Consider the following 14,390-nt stretch of genomic DNA (forward strand, 5'->3'; position numbering starts at 1 on the left):
TACTAAATATACTCTCCAATAAGCTGAGCTACTAACAGTAAGTAACACATTACATGTCTGGGCATGCCCAGCGACTAATCTGAATCGATTGGCGCGGTGAGATGAGGAATCTCTTTGGAATACTTTTTCACGTGGCCTTTTTATTTTGACACAACAGCCCACGTGACATTCAAACCAATTCTTATTTGTATTTTAATTCTCAGCCATAATTTCGTCAAATTCAGAAAAAAACCCAAATGCGGTGGTTTATATGCGCAGTTATTGGTAGCTGGGGCTGAGTCCATCAACTCGCTGGTACTCGTTTGACGAGCGTGAGTGTGTACGTGGCAGCACGTATTCACAATCTGTACGTCGTTCAGGCGCCCTGGCCACCCTCGCAAACGAGACCTTCCATCCGAAGGAATTTTCCAGGGGGAAATATTTTCACGAATAAAATAAAAGCACGGGGCAGCTGAAGCCCGGCTTTAAACCGAGGGTCTTAGCGGTACCGGCTCTGCACTTTGACCCCTGAGCCTCCGCCTCGCCGGGCAGCTGCGGCAGAGGTCGCAACCGGGTACCCGATATCCGTACTCTACCCGATACCCGGCTACCCGTACCCGGCCATGTACGGGTAGCCGTTTGCGACCCTGGTGCGGCCGGGTACGGGTACGGGTAGGCCGTGAGTCACTGGTGAGTCACCGTTTGTCACTCATTTCGGGTAGGGTACGGGTAGGGAACGGGTACCCGTACCCGGCCGGATACGGGTACGGGTACCCATTTGCGACCCTGGTGCGGCCGGGTACGGGTAAGGAATCAAAACCCGTTTGCGACCTCTGAGCTGCGGACGCTCGTGACTCAGGACTTCTGTAAAAAAAAATAAAGAGCTTCTTAGCTCATCGGATTCCTCCAGTTGAATGAACGTGTCTTATTGTCTGTGTGTGCGCGCCGCTGGCAGGACGGGGCTGATCGGTGTGACGGAGCCTCGCCGTGTCGCCGCTGTGTCGCTGTCTCACCGCGTTGCTCACGAGATGAATCTGCCAAGCAGGTGAGACGTTGACTCCGCCGCCGACGTATATCCGTCTCTCACTTGCGTCTGCGAGACGCACAACAACGCACCCGTTCGTCGGCTTGAGAAGTAAGAGTTTGTACTCTAAAGCCAAAAACTAAACTAGCTTTTATATTAGCAGGTAAGGCCCACTGAGCTGTATTGCTGGGGCCACAAATGATTGCTTGTGTGGAAATGTATAGCAGCCAAATGCTCTAAAGGCATGTTTCTAAATGTGGAGGGAAAAACCGGAGGACCCAGAGAAAAATCCACGCCACCAAGGGAGAGAACACGCAAATTCCACATGTACAGGTGTTGGGGTCAGGATTGAACCCACGACCTCCTGCATACCAGGCGAGGTAGTTATCTCTCCACCGTGGCTCGCCGTGAAGACGGAGTTTTGTACGTTACGACAGCACCCTCAGACGTAGGAATATTCTCTGGAGGCAGTTTCCCGATCGCTCGTGAAACTAAAGTGAGGGATTTTTGTTTTTGTCCGTGCAGGATTGTGTCTTACCAAGTGCGCTACGATGGGAACGTGACGCCCGAAACCAAAATTAAATTCATGACAGACGGTGTCTTACTACGGGAAGTACAGAAGGTACGTCTGGGTGTACGCGTATCTATAAATACATGTGTGTGTGTGTGTGACTGAAATACCTTCCAACCCATACTGAAAGTGACAATGCCTTAGCTCTGTGTGTTTGCGTGCCTCGCGATGACATCGTTACGCGTGACGTCATCTCCCGACTTCCCGTGTACCGTATGACGTCATCTCACGTGGTCGTCTTCCCCTGGCACCTGCCTGGGCTTTTCCCCCATCACCGTCCTTCACAGCCGGTCACCGTTCATCCCGCTTACCGACCCGGATGATCGCGACTTTCTGTGCTTGACCTGACTCGCTAGCCTAGGTCCTGTTTCTGTGCCTCTTCTTTCTCGGAATTTCTTCCGCTTTTCCTCGCTCTTCATAAAACAGCTTTACAAATTGGGATTTTTACCAGAAGGCTTTCATTTCAAAAGCAGCGATTCTCCTCCTTCATTAAGAATCCCAGCTCACACCCAGCCCGCTGATCGTGTCAGCGTTGTAATGCGCCGCACGTTTTTTTCTGTTGCGTGTAGTCGCTTTAAGATGTTTTCTTGTTCATGTTTTTGTTTTGTTGCGGTTGCACCCGAGTCAAGAGCCGCATGGCTCACAGGGCTACACCTAATAAATGAAACTGAAACGTTACAAATGTGACGAGGTTCGAGCTGTTGCAGCGTGCCGCCCTACAAACCCAGCGACCCGAATTTGGTGACGATTAACTGTACCGGTCCCGGGCATCCCCTAGGTTGACTCGGCCCCAAATGAGTACCTGGTGGCGGTGTGTAAAAATATCACCACTGGGGAGACAAAGGCGGTCGGCCGTCGTGTTGGCTCCCCACCTTCTGCGTGCCGTGCTGGCCTCCATAGGTGCTACTCGCGAACACCACTTGTCCCAAAAGTCTGCTATGGCTGGGACGTGACCTCGTGGACTAGTTTATTTGTTTTGATAACTTTCTTGTTGTTTGCGCTTTTTGTTTTGATGCCATTTTTTAAAATATTTTGCTTGGTAGTCGTTGGGCTTCTTTCGCGCCATGCATAGCCAACCGCGTGTCTATGCATTTTGGTCCTCATATATAATTAATGTGCAGCGTTGTGGGATGTTGTCGGCATGACTGACGCTATATAAAATGAAAGTATTGTTGTTATTATTACGCGGTGGCGGGGGTGGGGGAGTGTTTGTCTTTGTTGTGTTTGCGTGACGCGGGCTGTGCGTGGCCAGGACTTTGTGCTGTCGCGCTACAGCGCGCTGATCATCGACGAGGCCCACGAGCGCAGCGTGCACACAGACGTGCTCATCGGGCTGCTGTCGCGCATCGTGCCCCTGCGCCACAAGGTGATCGCCGCGCGGGGTGGGGGCGGGGGTGGGGCGGGGGATTTTTCAAGTGGTGCTGCGCTAAATGGCGCAGCAGCACGTGCGATGTCCGTGTTGTAAGTGTACACTACTGCGTGGGCTGCCGTGTATGTTGTGGCGCTGTGTTTATGCGCGTGGTGTGGTGCCACATGTGCGTGCGATGCCGTGCGTGGTGTCGTGCGCGTGGTGTCGTGCGCGTGATGCCGTGCGTGTAGTGCCGTGCGTGTAGTGCCGTGTGAGCAGCCAGCGTGTGCGTGGTTTGCGTTTCAGCGAGGCTCCCCTCTCAAGCTGGTCATCATGTCGGCCACCCTTCGCGTTGAGGACTTCACGGATAACCTGCGTCTCTTCCCCTCCCCTCCACCCGTGATTAAGGTGACCCCCCCCCCCCCTTCAATCCTCACACCAACTTCAGTGCACTTACGGCATGGGCCACCTAAGTCTTCCTAACAACTTCAAATTATAGGTAACTTCTAATTACACGGGTGACGCTGCAGTGGCGTAATGCCAAGCACGTTGAACTTGCAACACAGACGCCAACGGTCCGATTCGTTCGCCCCTGCGTGGCAGTTGAAACAAAGCAAGTTTTTTTTGTTCAAAATCCGCACCGTCTCCCTGTCGGTTTGGATGAGTAGGCCAAAGACCCTCAAAAGCTCCCTCTAATTGAGCGCCGCCAGGACCCGTGCTAAGCCAACTCAGCGCGGCTTCCAGAAGCCCCAGATCGTTGATATCGCCGCGAAAAACTGAGATGTACCACGAGCTCGCGGTCCCGGTGCTCGCCTCCTCGCAGGGCTCGAGACAGACTTGTGGAGGCCTTGCGAGGCCAGAGGAATCACGGTTCACTTCTGGCTCAGCTCGCCAAATATAGCCAGTGGGAAAATCAACCGTACCGTGATGCCCCCCCCCCCCCCCCCGGCGTTGGCACGGCTCGGATACACCAGTGGAAATAAAAGTAGGGTAGGTGCGTGTCTGCAACTGGTCTCGCCCTTATGCTTGTGTAAGGGTGCCACGGTGGCTAGGAAATGTTAACTACCTCGCCTGGTATACAGGAGGTCGTGGGTTTGATCCCGACCCTGACGCCTGCTGCATATTTGGAGTGTGCATGTCTCTCCTCCCCCCGTGGTCGTATACATTTTTCTCCGGGTCCTCTGGTTTTTCCCTCCACATTTAGAAGCGGAGTATTTTTGGCTGCTGTAAATGTCCACGGGATAAGTCACTTTGTTGAGCTATCATTTGTGGCGATGTCGCTTCTTGAAAACGAGTTGCATACCTCAGTGGGCCTTACTTGAGGTATCTAACTCGATCGCAAAGCAACACTGCTGAAAGTGATGATTATTAAAACAATTAAAATACAATCTCTCAGCAGTAACTGACAATTTAGATCGTGTTTTGCAAAAGCAAAACATTAAAGTAAGATTTGGTACAGTACACAAAATTCAAAAGCTAGTATCTTGTACTAAAGACGAATTACCTAAATTATCAACAGAAGGTGTATATCGGATTAATGGCTGATGTGGCAGATGCTATATTGGACAGTACCATCAACAACTGATTACTAATCAGAACAATTAACTGATTACTAATATATATTCTTGGTTCTTTCGCTAAAGTCAAGTCGAAGGGAAATAATAAAATAAAAAGGTTTTTGTTTTTATACTTTTATTATTTCCCTTCTACGTGACTTTACCGAAAGAACCATGAATATGAATCCCTGCAGTCACGAAAGCTTTAGATCAAAATTTGATGACTAATCTATTATATAATTACAATAACCTACCCACCTCTCCGCCTCTGATCTCTGCACCTGATTGGGTTAATGGTGACGTCACCCTGCTGCTGCTCTATTTAAGACCGGGAGCAGGTGGAGGGCTTCACCATTCTGGAAAATTTCCCGATGATGCTGGATGTGTACTTACCAGCGAAACGTCACAGTACTCAAAATAGTAAATGTTGTGGATTCACTCTTCGGTGGGCTAAAGTAGTGAACCATTTTGTCTTTTGTCAACGTGACACATTTTTTACTGATTGGCCGTGTCGGGTTGTGGAGGGTTACGACACATTTATAAATAACGCGATCTAACCCGAAAACCTTTATCATGAATAATATTGGTCGCGAAAGCCTACTACGTGTTAAAAAATATCTATTTCTCAGATTTTTTCGGTAAAGTCACGTAGGTAAAAACATTAAAATTAATGAAAGTAAAATAAAACAAAACAAAATAAAATTCACGACGTTTCGGAGGCAACACAAGTCTCCGTCATCAGGTGGGACCGTCACAGCCGAATTAGCTGCATCAAGTGAAGCAATGATTCAAGATGTAATCCCTTATAAGCAAGTTGAAGGGAGGTGGAGAGGGGGGGGGAGCTTATCAGGCTGTGGTAGCCAATGAATGGAAACGTATCGGGAGGGAGGAGGAGCGGTGATCAAAGACTGCACGCAGTGCTCAACACAATGAATGGAGACGTGTCGGGACGGAGGGCGAGCGGCGATCAAAGACTGCACGCAGTGCTCAACACAATGAATGGAGACGCGCCGGGACGGAGGGCGAGCGGTGATCAAAGACATCACGTAGTGCTCAACACAATGAATGGAAACGTGGCGAGCGGTGATCAAAGAACAATGAAGAGATTACTGTTAAACACTGTGGATGTTAACACTCGGTGAAGTAAATTAAAATAGTGCCTGTCAGATAAGATGGTCCAAAAAGTGTAATTAAGTCTTTTTTGCGTGGTTAATAACATCTTTCCAGTGATTACTGAGTTTGTACCCATCATCACGGTTGAAATTATGTCTGTGTTTGTATATTTGTATGGCTTCGTGTACAAACCTTTGATGGTAGCCCGGAGGTTTGCAGAGAACCTTGGTCTCGGAAAAGACAATTTCATGAGAGCCCGCCGAGTTGTAGCAATGATCGGCAACGGCCGAAGAATCAGTTCTGCCGTGTTTCAGATCTGACTTGTGCTCACGGACACGATCAGCAACATGACGTTTTGTTTCTCCAATGTAGCAATCACCACAAATGCAACTCAATTTGTAGACTCCAGGATACTGTAAGTCAGGAACGACATCCTTCACAGATGGAATCAGATCACGGATTTTATGCACTGTACTGAATCGGACTTGGATCTTATGTTTGTTTAGAATTTTGGAGATCTTTTTGGTCACGCCTGCTATGTATGGTAACGTGATAGTTTTGGTCAGAGTTTCATGTGGTTGTTTCTGTGTGGTGGGAGAGACAGCTTGGCGGATAGTGCGGTCAGAGTATCCGTTCATCCTGAGGGCCCGATGTACATGTCTTAATTCATCAGTCAGGTGGTGTTGGTCAGAAATGCCATGGGCTCTGTGGTATAGCGTTTTGATGAGAGAATTCTTTTGAGATGGGTGGTGGTGGGAATCCGGTTTCAAGTAGGAATTTGTGTGGGTGGCTTTCCTGTAGACAGAATGTCCCAAGGATCCGTCAAGCCTCCTCTTAAACAGAATATCCAAGAATGGTAGTTTACCGTCTTTCTCCACTTCCATGGTGAATCTGATAGATGGGTGTCTAGAATTGATGTGGTCCAAGAAGTGGTTCAATGCTGGGAGGCCATGTGGCCAGATGACGAAAGTGTCATCCACATATCTCTTCCACAGGGAAGGACGCAGGGTGGATGTCTGGATGGCGTCTGATTCAAACTTTTCCATGAACATGTTGGCTATAACTGGTGACAAGGGGGAGCCCATAGGGGTACCCTCATTCTGTTTGTAGAAGGTGCCATTCCAGGTAAAATAGGTGTTGGTGAGGCAATGCCTAACCAGCGCAGGTACATCAGAATTCAATCCATGTTGGACTAAGTCCTCAATTATTGTTAGGGTGTCCGGTACTGGGACTTTGGTAAACAAAGATACTACATCAAAGCTGACGAGGATGTCATCAGAAGATAGCACCATGTCCTTAACCATAGAGACTAATTGGGTTGAGTTGAGTACTGCCGAAGAGGTCTTGCCTGTGAAGGGGAGCAGAGTATCTGATAGAAAACGGGCTAGTTTGTACGTCGGAGAGTTTATCGTCGACACGATGGGTCGTAGCGGGGTGCCTTCTTTATGGATTTTGGGAAGACCATAGAGTCTGGGAGGTCTTGCCGCCGATGGTTTTAGAGAGGGACGTTTGCTTGGTTCGATTAGGGAAGTCGAACTCGTGATGATACTGTTGGTTTTTGTCGTTAGGCTTTTAGTGGGATCGTTTTTAATTTTGGAGTAACTCCCATCATTAAGCAGGTCCAGGATTTTGTTGTTGTATGAATCTTTATCCATGATGACCGTGGCATTGCCCTTGTCTGCCGAGAGGATGACTATATCATCTCTCTTTTTTAAATTCGCGAGTTCAGAGCGTTCGTTTTTGCTGATGTTACTAGTGGGTTTCGTAGCATTCTTAAGAATAGTAGCTATTTCAGCTCTTGCTACATCCGCATGGATGTGTCCTATGCCTCTGAGGGCTACATCAATCTGAGAAATCATATCCTCTACTGGTATATATTTAGGGGTGACGGCGAAATTTAGTCCTTTGGCCAGTACCGTTTTTAGATTGTCAGAAATTGGAATGTTACTCTGATTAATCACGGTCTTGTTAACATCCAGCTTTGCGATGTGTGGCTCTGGTTTCTTTTTAGATAGGAGGTTGAATTTAGAAATCAGGTTAGCTTTGCATTTGGCTGACATTGAGTCAGCAGAAGCAGAAGTCATGTTATCAACGTGGTTCCAATCAGAAGGTGACATTTTTTGTGTTAACATTAGATGTGTTTGTAAGAGAGTCTTGTCTAAATTATCGAGTTCAGATCGGAGTAACCTTATTCTCTCCGAGATTAGTGATAGGCTAGCTTTAAATAAGATCTGTTTGGAGTTCGGTGAGGACACAGCAGCGGATGTGAGTGTGAAAGCGATGGGTATTACCTTGTTATCGCGGCATCTCTTGAGGAAGGCCAGCGTCTCGATCCGTGATCTGATTCCATCTGTGAAGGATGTCGTTCCTGACTTACAGTATCCTGGAGTCTACAAATTGAGTTGCATTTGTGGTGATTGCTACATTGGAGAAACAAAACGTCATGTTGCTGATCGTGTCCGTGAGCACAAGTCAGATCTGAAACACGGCAGAACTGATTCTTCGGCCGTTGCCGATCATTGCTACAACTCGGCGGGCTCTCATGAAATTGTCTTTTCCGAGACCAAGGTTCTCTGCAAACCTCCGGGCTACCATCAAAGGTTTGTACACGAAGCCATACAAATATACAAACACAGACATAATTTCAACCGTGATGATGGGTACAAACTCAGTAATCACTGGAAAGATGTTATTAACCACGCAAAAAAGACTTAATTACACTTTTTGGACCATCTTATCTGACAGGCACTATTTTAATTTACTTCACCGAGTGTTAACATCCACAGTGTTTAACAGTAATCTCTTCATTGTTCTTTGATCACCGCTCGCCACGTTTCCATTCATTGTGTTGAGCACTACGTGATGTCTTTGATCACCGCTCGCCCTCCGTCCCGGCGCGTCTCCATTCATTGTGTTGAGCACTGCGTGCAGTCTTTGATCGCCGCTCGCCCTCCGTCCCGACACGTCTCCATTCATTGTGTTGAGCACTGCGTGCAGTCTTTGATCACCGCTCCTCCTCCCTCCCGATACGTTTCCATTCATTGGCTACCACAGCCTGATAAGCTCCCCCCCCCTCTCCACCTCCCTTCAACTTGCTTATAAGGGATTACATCTTGAATCATTGCTTCACTTGATGCAGCTAATTCGGCTGTGACGGTCCCACCTGATGACGGAGACTTGTGTTGCCTCCGAAACGTCGTGAATTTTATTTTGTTTTGTTTTATTTTACTTTCATTAATTTTAATGTTTTTACCTACGTGACTTTACCGAAAAAATCTGAGAATATGAATCATTGCAGTCACGAAAGCTTCAAATCTAGAAAAAAAAAAAAAAAAAAAAAAAAAAAAAAATATCTAGTTTTTAGTTTAGTTTTAGTTGAGTCCCTGGTGTCCCTGTCGATCTCCCGTCGCGCGCGACGCAGGTGGACGCTCGGCAGTTCCCGGTGACGGTGCACTTCAACAAGCGCACGCCGCCGGACGACTACGTGGGCGAGGCGTTCCGCAAGGTCAGCAAGATTCACCGCCTGCTGCCGCCAGGCGGGGTGCTCGTGTTCGTCACGGGCCAGGCGGAGGTGCAGGCGCTGTGCAGGCGCCTCCGCACGGCCTTCCCACGCCGGACCGGCGCGCAGACCGCCGCACAAGCAGGTACCAGCCATCATCTGAATTGAAAGCTCCTTCCCCCGCAGCTTCGATTAGCACGGTTGGCTACGTACGGTGCAAAAGAAGTTCAACATACGTACAGAAGTTGAACAAACGTACTACATCATCATCGTTTTTATCGATGGCTGTGGCAGTGACCTGTGAGGGTGACAGCAGCAGCAACAACGATCACAATTTTTTTCATCATCGTCATCATCATCACCCATTATCCATCATCATAAATCCTCTCTAATCAAGACGCTCATACATCGGGCTAAAACAGTGTCAGATGATGAAAGTCTAGTGAGAGAGATTAAACATGTTAAAGAAGCACTAAGACAGAATGGCTACAACAATGCTCAAATTAACAGAGCACTAAATGCCAAATCACGATCGCAAAGCAACACTGCTGAAAGCGATCAGATTATTAAAACAATAAAAATACCATTTATCTCAGGAGTAACTGACAAATTAGCCCGTGTTTTGCAAAAGCAAAACATTACAGTAAGATTTGGTACAGTACACAATATTCAACAACTAGTAACGTGCACTAAAGACGAATTACCTAAATTATCAACAGAAGGTGTATATCGGATTAATTGTGTATGTGGCAGATGCTATATTGGACAGACAGGGCGTAACGTTAGTGTAAGACTAAAAGAACACCAGAGAAATATTAAACTATCGCAAACACAACTGTCGGCAGTGGCAGAACATGCTTGCCAACAGGGACACTCAATTGATTTTGACAACGTTGAAGTGTTGTGTAAAACTAGTTACTACTGGCAAAGACTAATTAGAGAATCCATTGAGATTGAGAGAAACAGAAATAACTTTAATCGCTCAGACAGCTACAGGCTTAGTGCGGCCTGGAAGCGTATTATTAAATAAGATGCATTACAATTCCTTATAAGGGAAACAAGCACTAACTGATTATTAATGTAGCATAATCACAATAGAACACATTCCAAATGATTACTAATCTACAACTCGCATCGTAACAATAGCCTTATTACTAATCAAGTATATAATTACAATAACCCCCCCTCAAATCTTTGCACCTGATGAGTTAATGAGTTAATGATGACGTCACCCTGCTGCTGCTCTATATAAGAACGGGAGACACAGCAGAGCCTCACCATTCTGGCGAATTGCCCGATGATGCTGGATGCAATTACCAGCGAAACGTCGTACTAAAATTGTAAATGTTGTGGTTTCACGCTTCAACACACCGGTGGGCTAAAGCAGTGAACTATTTGTCTTTTGTCAACGTGACACTTTTTTTTTACTGATTGGCCGTGTCGGGTGGTGGAGGGTTACGACACATTTATAAATAACGCGATCTAAACCCAAAAATCGTTGATTATGAACAATATTGGTCGCGAAAGCCTACGTGTTAAACTGATCCATCATCATTTCCGCAGAGACGTCACGCAAACTGCAAGGGAGTTTACACGTTTTCTTGCTAACGACAACCGACGCATCAAGCAATACCTCAAGAATGTACCATTGCTTCCAACTCCAGTCCCGATCACCGTTTTGGGATCGTGCTGCTGCCAATCCTAGAAACTCGGCCAGATCCAGAAGAACGCTGGCGAACAGTTCGGAACGACGCAGACGTCCAGAAATAAACACCGAATTCGAGACACAAACATTGCACCTCCTGGTTCTGTTGACATTCCCCGAAGACACTGGTGGAACCATCACCCGTGTCAGAACATCAACACACCATTGCGTACATCTCCTTCATAAATCACGATTTACGTGCCATAAACAAGAACCATTGCCAAAATGTCACCTCTTCTTGGTTCTTTCGGTAAAGTCACGTAGAAGTAAAATAATAAAATAATAAAAATAAAACATAATAAAATAATTCTCACGACGTTTCGGCCACAACGCAAGCAGCCGTCCTCAGGTGAAGAACAGGTCTGTCGAGACGACAGACCAGAGTCTGAATGTTTCATTGTTTTTATTATTTTATTATTTCCATTCTACGTGACTTTACCGAAAGAACCAAGAAGATGAATCCCTGCAGTCACGAAAGCTTTAAATCGAGAAATGTCACTTGTTCTTTTTCTTGTAAGGCCACACAACACAGTGTTTTTGGCAAATGTGTTTTCTTGTTAATTGTGCTTGTGCACGACTGTCAAAGCAGCAGCAGCAACGTCATCGAATAATTTGTAATGAATTGGTCTGTCGTGGGTTACGTATTGGACTTAATCGACTGAAGTGAGAAGGCTTTCGAGGTCTGAATGGGCGCACTCGCACATTTACCGTTACAGGGGAGGATCCAGAAGCTTCTGAGGAGGTGAACGTCAAGAAATCCAGAAGCGCCGTCAAGGTGGGTGCCAACGCGTCTGCACATCCGACTGTGATAAAACCGTTCTCGACTTTGATTCCACGAGGGAGTTTAGACAAATTAATTTTTGTGAAGTTAAGAGAACTTTTAAGGGTGGACCCGGGACCACTGTTACACCGATTGTTAAAGTTGAAGGACGTAGACCTATAAATAATAAAGTAGCATTATTATTGACAACTATTAAATACAATGATCGTGTTCAAAACAACAATAATAATTATAATAAACGTTAAGAGCATATTCACCACAGACCAGCTGAAGCGTACAGACCGATGATGTCACGGTGGCCATGTTTTCTCGGGTTGTCTTCCTCGCAGCCGATTGGCTGGTGCAGTGGCAGTGATGACGCCATCCCTAGCAGCCACTGCTGTGCCCCCAGATTTGCTATCTCACTAGGACTTGCACATATTTCCTTTTACATAAAAAAAATATAGTGATAGGTTTTTAACCTTTCAACTGGTACATGTTTGCAATAACCACAACACAAGCAGTGAAAATGCAAACAAAAAGAAACAACTCTGATGATGATAATGATATGCACTGTCCTTGAAGTTGATTGGTCCACACCCGAGACAGCTTTTCTTAGAGCCTAGTCTCCATTGGTGTTGGACCAGATGACGCCAAAAGGCGTACAACTCAAAAACAGAGTATTGAGAGCTCGGGGTAAGCATTTACACTGAGACCTCCTTTACTTCAAGGACAGTGCATATCATTATCATCATCAGAGTTGTTTCTTTTTGTTTGCATTCTGACTGCTTGTGTTGTGGTTATTGCAAACATGATGCCTTGTATAAAGGTGTCAGTTTTTGTACCAGTTGAAAGGGTAAAAACCTATCACTATAGTTTGCCACTGGTAAAGGAGATGTCTCATAGTATAAAAAAAAATGTTTTGCGTTACTGCATCACAGCCTGCCGGATTTTACGAGCATTCTCTATTAAATGTCTTGCGAGGTTGATGACCTCCGTTCCATTCCCAATGGTGAACCGGGGAGGCAGGGCAGTCAGATCTTGGGCTGATGGTCGCCTCACAAGGAAGTTGGATGATTAAACTAATCATGGGATTCATCTTCTTGGTTCTTTCGGTAAAGTCACGTAGAAGGGAAGTAATAAAATAATTAGAATAAAATATAATAAAATAATAATTGTGAGAATTCTTTTATTATGTTTTTTTTTTCCCTTCTACGTGACTTTACCGAAAGAACCAAGAAGATGAATCTCTGCAGTCACGAAAGCTTTAAATCGAAATTTAATCATGGTATCTGTGTGTTTCTGTGTGTGTGTGTTTAGTTGCCACGCATAGACCTGGATCAGTATTCCGTCTTGCCTATGGAAAATGAAGATCACAGCGACGGTGAAGACGAGGTGGAAGAGGGGGATGAGGAGGGAGATGACTTGGACTTGTACTCGGAGGATGATGAAATAGCTCAACAAGGTGAGAGTGACTTCGAGGTCGACTGACAATTCTCGTGTGTCAGAAGCTGCAGCAGTTTGAGTAATCGATTAATTATTTAAAGCAGCGGTCCCCAACCTTTTTGGCACCAGGGACCGGTTTCGTGGAAGACAATTTTTTCACGGACCGGGGGGGGGGGGGGGGGGGGTCATCATTGAGTCTTCCCCCTTTCAAAGAAGCTCTCCAGCGACGTTTGTTTTTTCACTCACCGTGGCTACTAGGGGCTAGCAGCTTGTGGGCTCACCAACACTGTGACTGAGACAAGTGCGCAGTGCGGGAAAGAGGCGCGGACGGAAGTGGTAAATAATAAAATAATGGGCGGGCCACGCGTGGACTCACCGCTCTCACCTCCTGCTGCTGTGCGGCCCGGTTCCTAACAGGCCACGGACCGGTAGCGGTCCGCGACCCGGGGGTTGGGAACCTCTGATTTAAAGGCTCATTCCGATCAAAAGGGACCAGGGTGTTGACGATGGTCACATCTTGTCACTGCAAGCTCTTTCTTTGCAGTGACAGGCGTGACTGCCATGTGTGTAATTAATGTGAGCATCACGCTTGTTTACCCGGGAAACCTCACCAACTCGCAAGACTTTGCGACAAAGTTGATCATCAGCTCGTGACCATTGCTGCGCGTCTTCCCAACTGAGTACATTTTGCGGCGTTATTTTTATAATTCGGGCCGCGGCGCCGCCACGCGATGGCCCTCTCTCTCCTTGGAATGACGCCGCGTGATCCTTACGGAGTTCGCTGTCAAGCAGACAGCGTGTCGTAGTATTTTACGCTTGGTACAGCGCCGTGGTATTTTACGGTTCGTACGCCCGCGGCGTTAACCGGGCCGCTATTCTCGAACTGCGACGAGTGGCGAAGGCGCTGCCGCCGTACCGCGTCTCAGCGATGACTGCCGCCGTTCGTTTGTTTCTCCAGATCCGAGCCGCAGCTGCGCGGAGCCCCTCTACGTGCTGCCCCTCTACTCGCTGCTGTCGGCGGAGCAGCAGGCCAAGGTACGCGGAGCGCAGCACGAAGCAAGAAACTCGCTTTGAACGACTCCCTCCCCTGCCCCTCCCCCCACCTTCCCCCCCCTCCATAACGACAACACCGGCAAGTCAACGAAACCGCGTTTCGAAGCCGAGCATCGGACTCCTGCCCACCCCCCCCCCCGTGAGAGGCCATGAATCTAAATAAAGTATAGAATTGAAGGCGATGATGGCGCCACTGATGTATGTTGTACATATGTTGAACTTCTTTCGCGCCATACGTCTACCAACCATACTAATCGGAGGTGCCAGGTGCTAATCGGAGAACCCTTGCTACTATCTACTGATGCACATAGTATCCAGGACGCTGGTGATGATGCT

The 14,390-nt window shown here is 47.1% G+C and overlaps 1 protein-coding gene across 3 annotated transcripts in view; it reads left to right on the forward strand.

Moving 5' to 3' along the window:
* DHX37 (DEAH-box helicase 37) overlaps positions 1-14,390 on the forward strand; it is a 126,570-nt gene that overhangs the window by 92,410 nt on the left and 19,770 nt on the right. For all 3 annotated transcript variants that reach the window (XM_078874604.1, XM_078874602.1, XM_078874603.1), the window contains 8 exons: positions 935-1,024; positions 1,529-1,625; positions 2,827-2,940; positions 3,229-3,330; positions 9,013-9,235; positions 11,512-11,570; positions 12,876-13,020; positions 13,960-14,036. In XM_078874604.1, coding sequence (XP_078730730.1) covers positions 935-1,024; positions 1,529-1,625; positions 2,827-2,940; positions 3,229-3,330; positions 9,013-9,235; positions 11,512-11,570; positions 12,876-13,020; positions 13,960-14,036 — 907 coding nt within the window. The remainder of the gene's footprint in view (positions 1-934; positions 1,025-1,528; positions 1,626-2,826; positions 2,941-3,228; positions 3,331-9,012; positions 9,236-11,511; positions 11,571-12,875; positions 13,021-13,959; positions 14,037-14,390) is intronic.

Source organism: Lampetra fluviatilis, chromosome 39 (genome assembly GCF_964198595.1).
Source record: "Lampetra fluviatilis chromosome 39, kcLamFluv1.1, whole genome shotgun sequence".
Lineage (NCBI taxonomy): Eukaryota > Metazoa > Chordata > Hyperoartia > Petromyzontiformes > Petromyzontidae > Lampetra > Lampetra fluviatilis.